At 35.4% G+C, this 13,265-nt stretch overlaps 1 protein-coding gene across 3 annotated transcripts in view; it reads right to left on the reverse strand.

Moving 5' to 3' along the window:
- LOC134382527 (cytochrome P450 2C42-like) overlaps positions 1–13,265 on the reverse strand; it is a 28,621-nt gene that overhangs the window by 10,300 nt on the left and 5,056 nt on the right. For 2 of the 3 annotated variants that reach the window (XM_063103138.1, XM_063103140.1), the window contains 2 exons: positions 7,051–7,227; positions 1,654–1,795 (listed from right to left, as the gene is read on the reverse strand). In XM_063103138.1, coding sequence (XP_062959208.1) covers positions 1,654–1,795; positions 7,051–7,227 — 319 coding nt within the window. The remainder of the gene's footprint in view (positions 1–1,653; positions 1,796–7,050; positions 7,228–13,265) is intronic. The other variant, XM_063103139.1, reaches the window with a different exon arrangement.

Here is a 13,265-nt window from a genome sequence, read left to right on the forward strand (position 1 = left end):
ATTTCCCTCACTGTGCTGGAAACTGGCAAGAATTTTCAATTTAGATGGCAAAATAATAAGATCTTTTTCCTAGAGCTATTCACTCTTGGAAGGATAAGTCTAGCTGCTGAATTTCCAGAAGGAAGATGGAGGGAAAAGTTAAGTCTCTGAACTCAAGCACAGGACTCTTACCAAACCTTCCTTTCCAGCCCCACATCTCACTGTCTAAATCTCACTGCCCAGTGTCCCTGAGTATAGGGCTTCTTAGGCTCAGTTTCTTTAGAGAATGAGCCTCCCTTTTCCTGTAGGAAAAAATCAGTTACGTGATAAAAGGAGTCACAGATGGAACTTGGACAGGAAGAGCCTCATTCTCTACCTTCTCTAACACTTGTTGCTTCTAAATATGGAACCGAATGGGAATGTAAGGAGATAGATTAGCTTTCCTTCCTTGATCTATCTTACTCTTCTGACAATTGGGATTCAACTTCATCCTGTCTGATGAGTTAATTATCACCCTTTGATCTGCTCTCTGTGCTTCAGAAACTTGCTGAAGACTTCTCGGCTTTTTCCTGCACTCTTCTCCTACTACTTTCACAGGACCTATCCTCATCAGTAATCAGGTTATTGCGATTTCATTGGGATCCTGACACAGTAGGGAAACAGTATGTTTTTACCAGCTGCATGACTGGAATTCTTTGAAGGTAAATTTTTTTTTTAATTTTATTTTGTCGATATACATTGTGGCTGATTATTGCTCCCCATCACCAAAACCTCCCTCCCTTCTCCTTCCGCCTTCCCCCCCCAACAATGTCCTTTCTGTTTGCTTGTCATATCAACTTCAAGTAATTGTGGTTATTATATCTTCTTCCCTCCACCCCGTTTTTTTTTTGTGTGTGTGTGTGTGCGTGCGTGTGCGTGTGTGTGTGAATTTATATATTAATTTTTAGCTGCCACCAATAAGTGAGAACATGTGGTATTTCTCTTTCTGTGCCTGACTTGTTTCACTTAATATAATATAATAAGGTAAATTTTTAAAGTAAAGCTATGCATGAAAGTTAAAATGACTGACATTTCCCACCCCCCATTCTTACTTTGTCAAATACCAGTTTTTTGAAAACCAACTTCATGAAATATAAAATTTATTTAGATATATCTTCAGCCTAAATAGAAATATCTTGCTTATGAATTTAACATTTATCATACTTCCCATACTGAAAATGATCTCAGACAGTCTCACTAAATTTCCAGGATGTTCACTTATACTTCAGTAAGGAGAGTTTCCATTTTTCCTACCTCAGCATTACAAAACTAAATTTTCAGAATAAGAAAAGGTATCTGCAAGAAAGTATCTACTGTCCAAAGTGGGCTTAACATAATTAAACCAATATTCAATCCCAGTTCACCCTGCCACACACCATCTCCCATGAAATCCAGAAATGGCACCAGAGCTGTACTGCCTTTCCTACTGTAGTGCAGTCTTCACTCCTCTCAGTCACCCTCCCATATTCTACAAAGATGTCCCTTTTTAATAACATACTTAAATGTGGACAGATTGCAGCTGCTGGCACAGGAGTTCAAATAATAAAGCTTCTCTAAATGAAACAGGATGGAGGAAAGTAACAGCATTTTCCCAACATCTTTGCTGAAATTCACTCTGCTTATCACCTGTCATACCTGTGACCTCTGGGTGCTTCAGCAGGAGCAGGAGTCCGTATCTCAGAGTGATGCTTGTGGTCTCTGTGCCAGCAACAAATAAATCACGTACAGTGATCACCAAGTTTTCAATAGTAAATTCAGACTGTTGGATGTGCTTTTCCTAGAAATCATTTGATACATTATCTGACAAATTGTTTATTAAAGTATTTAATAACAGTGAATTGAAAATAACACACTTTATTATTAAGTTCTCAAACACAGAAAATGGGTAGTGAAATATCAGGAAAAACTACTATATAGTATGGGAGATACTGTAGATCAGTGGACCCAAACTTTATTTCCTACCCAGTTCTTCCTTGCTTGCCAAAAAATTAAATTCATGAGGCTCTTCCCTGCCAAGTTTGCCATGCAGCATATTTCTTTCCAAAAACATATAAGCAGATGACTGTTGGTGCCCTGTCTTAGTCTGTTTGTGTTGCTGTAACACACAATCACAGACTGGGTAATGTATTTTAATAAAATAAGTTTTTTTATGTTTTTATTTTTTTTATTTTTTTGTGACCGGTAAGGGGATCATAACCCTTGGCTTGGTGTCGTCCACACCACACTCAGCCAGCGAGCGCACCGGCCATCCCTATATAGGATCCAAACCTGCGGCCTCGGCGCTCCCAGCACCATACTCTCCCGAGTGAGCCACGGGGTTGGTCCAAAATAAATTTATTTCTAATTGTTCTCGAGGCTAGGAAACTGAAGAGCATGGTGATAGCCTCTGGTGATTGTTTTGTGCTATATCATTACATGGTGAAAGGTGAAAAGGAAAGAGAGGGTGAGAACAAGAGAGATCAACATGAGGCTGAACTCCCTTTAACAACAAACCCACTCCCTCAATAATGACAACAACCTGTTTATGAGGACAGAGCTCTCATGAACTGATCACCACTTATTTATTAGGCTCCACTTCCCAACACTGTTCATTTGGGGATTAAGTTTTCAAGCATGAACTTTGTGGGACACATTTATACTATAAATATTTCATGCCAGGCCCCCCAAATGTATGCCCTTATCACAATGAAAAATATATTTATTCTATCCCAACAGTCCAAAAAGTGATAGTCCCAAGTCCAAATTTGTCTATATCACATGTGTATGAGACACAAGGCACAATTCATCCAGAGGCAAATTCTTCTTCAGCTTTAAATCAACAGAGTTAACAATTTATGTGCTTCCAAAATATAATGGAGGGACAGACATAGGATAAACATTTCCTTTCTATAAGGTAGAAACAGCCAACAAGAAAGGGTCAGCTACTTCAAGGAAGTCCAAAGCCCAATAGGAAAAACAGCACTAGGTTTTAAAGCTAGAGAGTAATCTCCTTTAACACCACATCTCATATCCTGGGCACAGTTCGGCAAGGGTAGGGCCCCCAAGAAATCAGACAGCCCCATTCCTATTTCTTTGCTAGGTTAGTGCCATCATCTCTCACAGGTTGTATTACCATACTTGCAGATTTCCAAGTCTAGAGTGGCATCTTGGTAGCCCTACAGTCCTAAGTAGTGGACTTGGGTGGCTCCATTCACATGGCTTCACTAGACATTGCTCTTGCAGTGGGTCTCAACTGTGGCTCCATCCCTGCTACATGTCTCTACCTGGGTGCAAAGACTTTCCATGAAATCTTTTGAAATCTAGATGGAGACTGCCAGGGCTCACAGCTGGTGCATTCGGCATGTCTCCAGAGTCAGCATCATGTAAATGCTGCCAAACTTTATGGCACCTTTGTATGACATATATTCAACACCTGGGCCCACTTTTGCCAAGGCTGTTGTGAATGAGGGGCATCATGCCAGAGTTTGGGGAGCATGATCTCAAGGTGGTACAGGACAGCAAATATTGATGTTCCACTGCCACCTCTCTGAAAACCTTGCCCTCAAGCTCATAGCTTGCCTCAAATACCTCTGAAATGTCTGAAGACCCAACTTTGAGTTTTTGAAGACAAAGTTTCCTGTTGCTCAGCTTGGAATGAGCAAGTTGCATAGCAATACAGCAGCACAATACACTGTCCCCCAAACTGCCTGTCATGGAGCTTGTGTATGAGGAATGTTATCTTCTATGTGAGATGCCAAATTTACTTAAATTTACCAGACACTTTTTTCAACAAACACTCCCTTGGATGCTTGACCAGATTCTAGATTCCCAAAATACTTTCATCAGAGAGATTATGCAGGGTTGTGGATGGGTGATGGGCTAACACAAAGGCTGGCCATTGTTTCAATCCCTGTGGGCTAAAGCAACTTCCCCAGTGACAATAAATAAGAGGATTTCAAAAGACAAAATTTTTATTAAAAAAGACAACCTGAGAGTTTTTCTTCCTTTATTTCTAAAAACTTAGAAATCTGTCCAGTCTCTGAGCATATGCAGACATAACAGAAGAGAGATTCAAATGATCAACTCTTTGCTAAATTAATTTGGAAAGTCACTAAATAAGGGTATGACTGCAGACTATATCAAGTAACACTGGCAATTGTTAGAGAAGAGAGAAAATCTTATTTCCAGAGTTAATACATTATAGTATATTAAATCCAGCTCACACCATAACTAACACACCATACAAATAAACAAGGACTATGGCACATTAACAGCTAAAAAAAAGAATTTGACAGAAACCTTTCCTGAGGAAGCTCAGCCTTAGACTTACTAAGTAAACCTCTAAGTCAAATGTTGTAAATATGCTAAAAGAGTTGAAAGAAACCATATACAAAGAACTAAAGGAAATCAGGAGTACAATGTATGAAAAAGTGTGGGTTATCACTGATAAGAAAGAAATTATTAGTTTAAAAAATGAAATTTGGGAGCAAAAAGACAACAATAGTTTAAAAAGCAATTCACCAAAGTGACTTAACAAAAGGCTTGAGTAGACAGAAGAAATAAAGAGCAAACTTAAAGGCAGGACAAGATAAAATACACAGATGGAGTAGCAGGGGGAAAAAAAGAACAAAGAAAAATGAACAAAGCCTTAGGAGCTAATGAAATTCCATCACTTCTACCAATATACACATATGGGAGCACCTGAAAAAGTAGGGAAAAAAGGGGCAGAAAAAAAGCTGAAGAAATAAAGGCTGAACACTTTCCAAATATGATGAAAGACATGAATCTACACAACTAGGAAGCTCAATAAATTCCCAAAATGGTAAAACCAAAGAGTCTCATAACAAGGTAAGATTTGAAAAGAGAAAATGTTGAAAGCAGCAAGAAAGAAGTGGTTCATAACATACAAAGGATCCTCAATAAGAGAAGAATTGATTTTTCTTCAGAAACTAAGGAGTCAATCATTGGAATGATACATTTAAAGTGCTGACAGAAAAAACTGTCAACTAAGAATTCTATATCTGGCAAACCTATCCTTACATAGTAAAGAAGAAATTAAGACATTCCAATTTAAAACCAAAGGCAAAAAGATTCCTACCAAATAGGTCTGCCCTAAAAGAAATGCTAAAGGGACTCAGCTTTCATGCTGAAAAAAATGACACTACAAAATAAATAAAAACCTTAGTAAGAACTAAACATCCTTATTAATTTTGAAATATTAAATATATCTGTATATAGGTAAATATAAAAGCATATTTTATGTTTTTGTATGGGATCCTCTTTTTAGTTTGTCTATGATTTTTAAAAATAAATAAAACAATCATTATATAACTGTTACTGGGACACAATTTAGAAAGATGTGATTTGTGATAACAACAGTGTAAAAGGAGAATGGAGTTGGCTGGAAGCAGAGTTAATGTATATAATTTAAACATAATTTACTATTACTTAAAATTAGATTGCCATAAATTTAGGATATAAACAGTAATCCTCATGATAACTACTAAAAGTATTAAAATATGAAAAGAAAGAAATCAAGAATGAATCAAAAAAGTTTACTAAAAGATCGATTAAACAAAAAGTAAGCAATGTTGGAAAATTAAAAAGCAAAATTATGTGAGGCACATAGAAAGAAAGAACATTATAGCTCACATAAATGTTTCAGTAAAACTAATTAAACTGTACATGGCTTAAAATTGCCATTTAAAATGCACATCTTGAGAGAACAGTTTTAAAAATTAACTATTTACTGTCTATACAAGACTAACTTTATATCTGAAGATACAAAATGTTAAATGTGAAAAAATTGAAAAAAAATTTTGCATGTGAATTATAGCACAAAAGAACTGGGATGGCTATACTAATATCAAACAGAGAATTGTTAAGCAAAGACTGTTAAAAGAAGCAAAAACATTTTATATTGGAAAACAGGTGAATTAATCCAGAAGATATAACATTATAAATGTATATGCATCATTCAAGAGAGCCCAAAGATATATAAAGCAAATAAATGCACAGTACTGACAGAAGAAGTAGAGTTGTAGAAAAAAAGTGGGAGACTTCAATACCCAATTTTTAATAAAGGATAGACTATCTAGACAAAATATCAAGAAGGAAATACAAGATTTGAAGAATACTAGACATCAACTGTGCCTCTAATCAACAGCAAAACTTTACAACCTAGGAACTAACAAACAAAACAGCAATCTAGACTCAAAGCCACCGGAATGAATAAGATATTTTTTAAACAGGAGAGCAGCATTAGAACAATCAAGGACACCAAATACTGGTCCTTTCAAAAGATCGACAACATTGACAAACAGCTAAACTGACTAAATGAAAAAAGAGGAGACAACAACAAATAAATAAAAAATGAAAGCAGGGACATTACTACTGATTGTAGGAACTAAAAGCTATTATAAGTTCTAATATAATAATAATATAATCTTATTATAAAAGAATACTATAAACAATTCTATATCAACAAAGTAGATAATCTAGATAAATGGAAAGCTTCCTTTGAACAAAAAATTACCAAAACTGATTCAAGGTATAATACAAAATGTGAACACACCTACAAGTAAAGAATTAGTAAACAACCCCCCCCCCAAAAAAAAGAAAGGTCCAGGACCAGATGACTTCGCTGTTGAAATTCACCAAAAAATTTTAAAAGAAATAAAACCATTTCTTAATCAAAATTTTTGAGAATATAGAAGAGGGAAAAATACTTGTACATATTCATATTATGATAGGATATTTTGTATCTTCTAATTTTTTGTAATTTTTTTCTGTCTGACTGAAGTGTGCATCTGTTACTTGTCTGGTAGATTATTTTTAACTGAAGAACAGGGTCAATGCATTCTAATTGCTTAACAATTTAATTATATATTTTCCACAATGTTTAGTGCAGTTTTATGTACACCATAGATACTGAAAATGCTTGTCAAGCATTACTGGCCTGACCATTGAAACATTCCTAGTAAATACAGAACTATTGAATAAACCACCTAATGTTCAAGGAACCAAAGGACTGACCTGTTACTAAAATCTTACCTGCTCCATTTTTATGAGGAAGCAATCAATAAAGTCTCGAGGATTGTTAACATCCAAAGATTCTTGGTGTTCTTTTATTTTCCCCAAAATATAAGTATTTAGATTAGCAGTATTTTTAAATAATGTCTTATGAATCCCTGGGAAATAATCAAAGAGAAAAGGAAGAGTATTGCAGATCTGAAAAAGAAAACAATAATTTATTAAATAAGAAACATATAATGAAGGTATATGCCATATACCAAGCCCTACTGAGAAATTATAGCTATAAATATGAAAGCAGGTGCCGGCACACAACTCAGCAGGTAGGCCTCACTGCTGTCACCCAACTCCAACTCCAGCCTGGCCGAGTGCATGCAGACCAGGGAGGTGCCCAGCTGGAGAAGTGGAAGATCCACAGAGACCACATGCCCTGTAGTGCCAGTGCACAACCCAGCAGGTAGGCCTTCCCCCTGCCGTGCAACTCCATCCCCAGCCTGGCTGGCTGACTGCATGCTGACCAGAGAGGCACCTCCCCAGACAGACCCAAGACCCAAGGTGAGCACTCTAAAGAAACTAAATGAGGTACAAGAAAACTCAGCTAGACAACATGATGAAATGAGGAAAAGTATACAGGACCTGAAAGAAGAAATGTACAAGGAAATCAATGCCCTGAAAAAGAATGTAGCAGAGCTTGCCAATCTGAAGAATTCATTCAATGAAATAAAAAACACAACAGAGAGTTTAAACAGCAGGCTTGCAGAAGTAGAATAGAGAACTTCTGACCTTGAAGATGGGCTGTTTGAAATAAAAGAGGAAGACAAAAAAAAAAGAAAAAAGAATTAAAAACACTGAAGAAAATTGAAGAGAGATATCAGAAAACCTTAAATGCTCAAATATCCGAGTCATAAGTATTACAAAAGGGGAGGAAAAAGGAGATTACACTAAAAATGTATTCAACAAAAGAGTGGAAGAAAACTTCCCAGGTATAGGAAAAGACACATATATTCAGATTCAGGAAGTTCAAAGATCCCCAAAGTATTCAACCCAAAAAGATCTTCTCCAAGACATGTTATAGTCAAAATGGCAAAACTCAGAGACAAAGAGAAAATCTTAAAAGCTGCAAGACAGAAGCATCAATTCACCTGTAAGGGAGACCAAGTCAGACTAACATCAGACTTGTCATCATAAATGCTAAAATCCAGAAAGGAATGAAAAAATATATTCAAAACACTAAAAGACAGAGCTTGCCAGCAAAGAATACTCTGCCCCATAAGGCTATCCATCCAAAATGAATGGAAAATATTATATTTCTCTGACAAACAAAAACTGTGGGAGTTCACTACCACATGACCACCCATTCAAGAAATTCTCAAGGGAGTACTGGTTTGGTACCTGAAAAATAACTACCACTGCAAAAAAACTCAAGAAAAATCAAAACCCACTATTAAAATAAAAATGCTTACAAGCAAGAGAAAAAAATGTTTCTCTACAACCAAGAAACCAACAAATACAGAGGACGAAGAGTAAATCTGAAAGAAAGGAACAAAAGACACTTAAGACATCCAAACAAAAATCAATAACATGCTAGGAGTAAATCAACACTCCTCAATAACAACTCTTAAAGTAAAAGGATCAAATTCCCCACTCAAAAGACACAGAATTACAGACTGGATTAAAAAGGAGGACCCAACGATATGCTGTCTTCAAGAGACCCACCCATAAAGACTCCCATAGACTAAGAGTGAAAGGATGGAAAAAGATTTACCATGCAAACAGAAATGAAAAATGAGCTGGAGTAGCTATTCTTATATCTGATAAAATAGATTTTAAAGTAAAAACTATAAAAAGAGATAATGAGGGCCATAATGATAAAATAATTGATCCATCAAGAAGACATAACAATCTAAAATATATATGCACACAATGTCAGAGCAGCCAGATTTATAAAACAAACTCTATTAGACCTAAAGAAGGAAATGGACACTAATACCATAATAGCAGGGAACCTGAACACCCCACTGTCAATATTGGACAGATGATCTAGGCAAAGAATCAGCAGAGAAACACAAGATCTAAAAAACATTCTGGACCAATTAGACTTGGCAGATGTCTACAGAACATTCCATCAAACAAACTCAGAATATTCTTTCTTCTCATAAGCACATGGATCACTCTCCAGGATAGATCACATGTTAGGTCACAAATCAAGTCTCAACAAATGCAAAAAGGTTGGAATTATACCATGTATTTCTCAGACCACAATGGATTCAAATGAGAAATAAATAACAAACAAAATTCTGGAAACTATACAAACAAATGTAAATTAAACAGCATTCTACTTAATGACATATGGGTTCAAGAAGAAAGCAAACAGGAAATCAAAAAATTTATTTAAACTAATGAAAATAATAATACATCATAATAAAACCTGTGGGATACTGCAAAAGCAGTACTAAGGGGGAAATTTATCACATTAAACGCTCACTTCAGAAGAATAGAAAGATGGCAAGTGAACAACCTGATACTTCACCTTAAAGAACTAGTAAAACAAGAATAATCCAAACCCAAAGTTAGCAGACAAAAGAAATCATTAAGATTAGAGCAGAACTTAATGAAATTGAAACCCCCAAAAACAATACAAAAGATCAAGTAATCAAAAAGTTGGCTTTTTGGAAAGATAAATAAAATTGACAAACCATTAGCACAGCTAACTAAAAAAAGAGAGAAGATCCAAATAACAAAAGTTATAAATGAAAAAGTTGATATTACAACTGATACATCTGAAATACAAGGAATCATTAGAGACTAGTATGAAAAACTATATGCTAACAAATTTGATAATCTGGAGGAAATTGATACATTTCTGGACACACACAAACTACCAAAACTGAGCCAAGAAGATGCAGAATATATGAACAGACCAATAACAATAAAAGAGATTTAGCTATTGTCAGAGGGCTACCAGCAAAGAAAAGCTCAGGACTAGATGGATTCACAGCAGAATTTTACCAAACATTCAAAGAGGAATTGACAACAATTCTCTACAAACTATTCCAAAGGACTGAAACAGAGGCAATTCCCCCAAACTCATTCTATGAATCAAACATCACCCTGATACCAAAACCAGGTAAAGATAAAACTAAAAAAGAAAACTACAGGCCAATATCCTTGTTGAATATAGATAAAACATTCTCAATAAAATACTAGCTAACTGAATACAGCACATTCACAAAATTATACAGCACGATTAAGTGGGATTCATCCCAGGGATGCAGGCTTGGCTCAACATACACAAATCAATAAATGTGATACACCATATCATTAAAATCAAACACAAGGACCATATGATCATCTCTATAGATGCTGAAAAGGCATTTGATAAAATTTAACATTCATTCATGACAAGATCCTCTATAACTTAGGTATAGATGGAAAGTATCTCAACATCATTAAAGCCATGTATGATAAACTCACTGCCAATATCATTCTTAATGGGGAAATGCTGAAAGCTTTTCCTTTAAGAACAGGAACTAGACAAGGATGCACGCTCTCACCACTCCTTTTCAACACAGTGTTGGAATTATTAGCCATCGAAATCAGAGAAGTGAAGGAAATAAAGGGCATCCAGATCGGAAAGATGAAGTCAAACTGTTTCTCTTTGCAGATGACATGATCCTATATATCGAATAGCCTAAAGCCTCTGCCAAAAAAACTTTTGGAGTTGATAAATGATTTCAGCAAAGTAGCAGGATACAAAATCAACAAACAAAAATCAGTAGCATTTCTATTCTCCAAAAGTGAACATGCAGAAAGAGAAATCAAGAAAGCTTGCCCATTTACAATAGCCACCAAAGAAATAAAATACTCAGGAATTGAGTTAACCAAGAATATGAAAAATGAGAACTACCAACCACTGCTGAGATAAATTAAAGAGGGCACAAGAAGATGGGAAGACATTCCATGCTCTTGGATTGGAAGAATCAACATTCTGAAAATGTACATACTACCAAAAGTGATATTTAAATTGAATGCAATCCCCATTAAAATTCCAATGACATTTATCTCAGACATGGAAAAACCTATCCAGACATTTATATGGAATAACAAAAGACCACGCATAGCCAAAGCAATTCTGAGCAAAAAAAAATATAGAGCTGGAGGCATAACACAACCTGACTTTAAAATATACTAAAAGCTATAATAACCAAAACAGTATGGTACTAGTATAAAAACAGACACACTGATCAATGGGATGGAATAGAGAATCCAGAAATCAACCCACACACCTACAGCCATCAGATCTTTGACAAAGGCGCCAAGCCTATACACTGCAGAAGAGAGTGCCTCTTCAGCAAATGGTGCTGGGATAACTGGATATCAATAAGCAGAAGAATGAAATTAGACCCAACCTCTCTCCATATACTAAACTCAACTCAAAAGGGAATAAAGAATTAAATGGACACCCTGAAAAAATAAAACTTCTCAAAGTAAACATTGGAGAAACACTTCAGGAACTAGGACTAGACACAGACTTCATGAATATAACCCTGAAAGCATGGGAAATGAAAGAAAAATAAACAAATGGGATTATATCAAACTAAAAAGCTTCTGGATAGCAAAAGAAACAATTAACAGAGTTAAAAGACAACCAACTGAGTGCGAGAAAATATTTGCAAAATATATATCTGACAAAAGATTAATTTCCAGAATATATAAGGAATTGAACCAACTTTACAACAAAAAAACAAGAAATTGGGTAAAAGAGCTAAATAGGCATTTCTCAAAGGAAGATATACAAATGGCCAACAGACATATAATGAAATGTTCAACATCACTCAGCATTCGGGAAATGCAAACTAAAACCACACTGATATACCATCTCACCCCAGTTAGGAAGGCTAATATCCAAAAGACTGTGAATGATAAATGTTGGTGAGGGTGCAGAGAAAAAGGATCTCTCATACATTGTTGGTGGGACCGCAAAATGGTGCAGCCTCTCTGGGACATGGTATGGATGTTCCTCAAACAACTGCAGATAGATCTACCATATGACTCAGCTATCCCACTGCTAGGAATATATCCAGAGAAATGGAAATCATCAAGTCAGAGATATACCTGTTCTCCAATATTCATTGCAGCACTATTTACAGTAGCTATGATTTTAAACCAGCCCAAATGTCCAGCAACAGATGAGTGGATATGGAAAATGTGGTATATCTACACAATGAAATACTACTCTGCTATAAAAAAGAATGAAATATGACCATTTGCAATGACATGGATGGACCTAGAGAGAATTATTTTAAGTGAAACAAGTCAGGCACAGAAAGAGAAATATCACCTGTTGTCACTTATTTGTGGGAGCTAATAATAAATAAATAAATACATAAACAAACAAACAAACAAATAAATAAATAAATACACAAACAACCGGGGTGGGGGACAGAAGAAGTCACAACAATTAAAATTCCTTGAAGTTGATACAACAAGCAAACAGAAAGGACATTGGTAGACGGGAGGGGGGAGAGAGAGGAGGGAGGGTGGTTTTGATAACTGGCCCCAATAATCAACAACATTGTATATTGACAAAATAAAATAAGATTAAAAATAAATAAATAAATAAAATAAAAAATAGAAATTCCTCTTTAGTACATAAAAAAAATTTTAAAAAGAAAGAAAGAAAGAAAGAAATGTGGTGTCCATATTGGAAGGGTAGTTTGCATTGTATATACATGAGCAATTCTCTTTGCCTATAGAAACAATTTGAAGGTGAGAATTCTGATAGAAGACTAAAGATATAACTATTTTCTAGACTTAGACATCATTTTTATAGTATAAAAATATCTTTGTATCAATTTCCTCATTTTCTGCATTAATTCTGCCCTACAACCTGAAAATATAAAATGATGTGACTGTTTATGGTTAATATTTTGTAGATGACAATGGAGTTTAAGGGAGATTGCCCAATCTTCTCTAGAGCATAAAGCGAGACCTTGTTATTTTTTTTTTATCAAGCAGCCTCAGAAATAAAACCACTATTTTAGAAGTGGGAGGGGGTCAAAGATATCTTGACACTAAACTATGATGCATCAATGCAGTAGAGTGACTTTTCTAAGAGCACATAATTAGTATTTAGACCAAGTGAAAGGCATGCCAGTTCAGCACAGGGAAAATTGTCAAGTTTGTTTATGGTTCATACAGATACAATGAATTATTTTGTCATTCCCAACACGGTT

Source organism: Cynocephalus volans, chromosome 7 (assembly GCF_027409185.1).
Source record: "Cynocephalus volans isolate mCynVol1 chromosome 7, mCynVol1.pri, whole genome shotgun sequence".
Taxonomy (NCBI): Eukaryota; Metazoa; Chordata; class Mammalia; order Dermoptera; family Cynocephalidae; genus Cynocephalus; species Cynocephalus volans.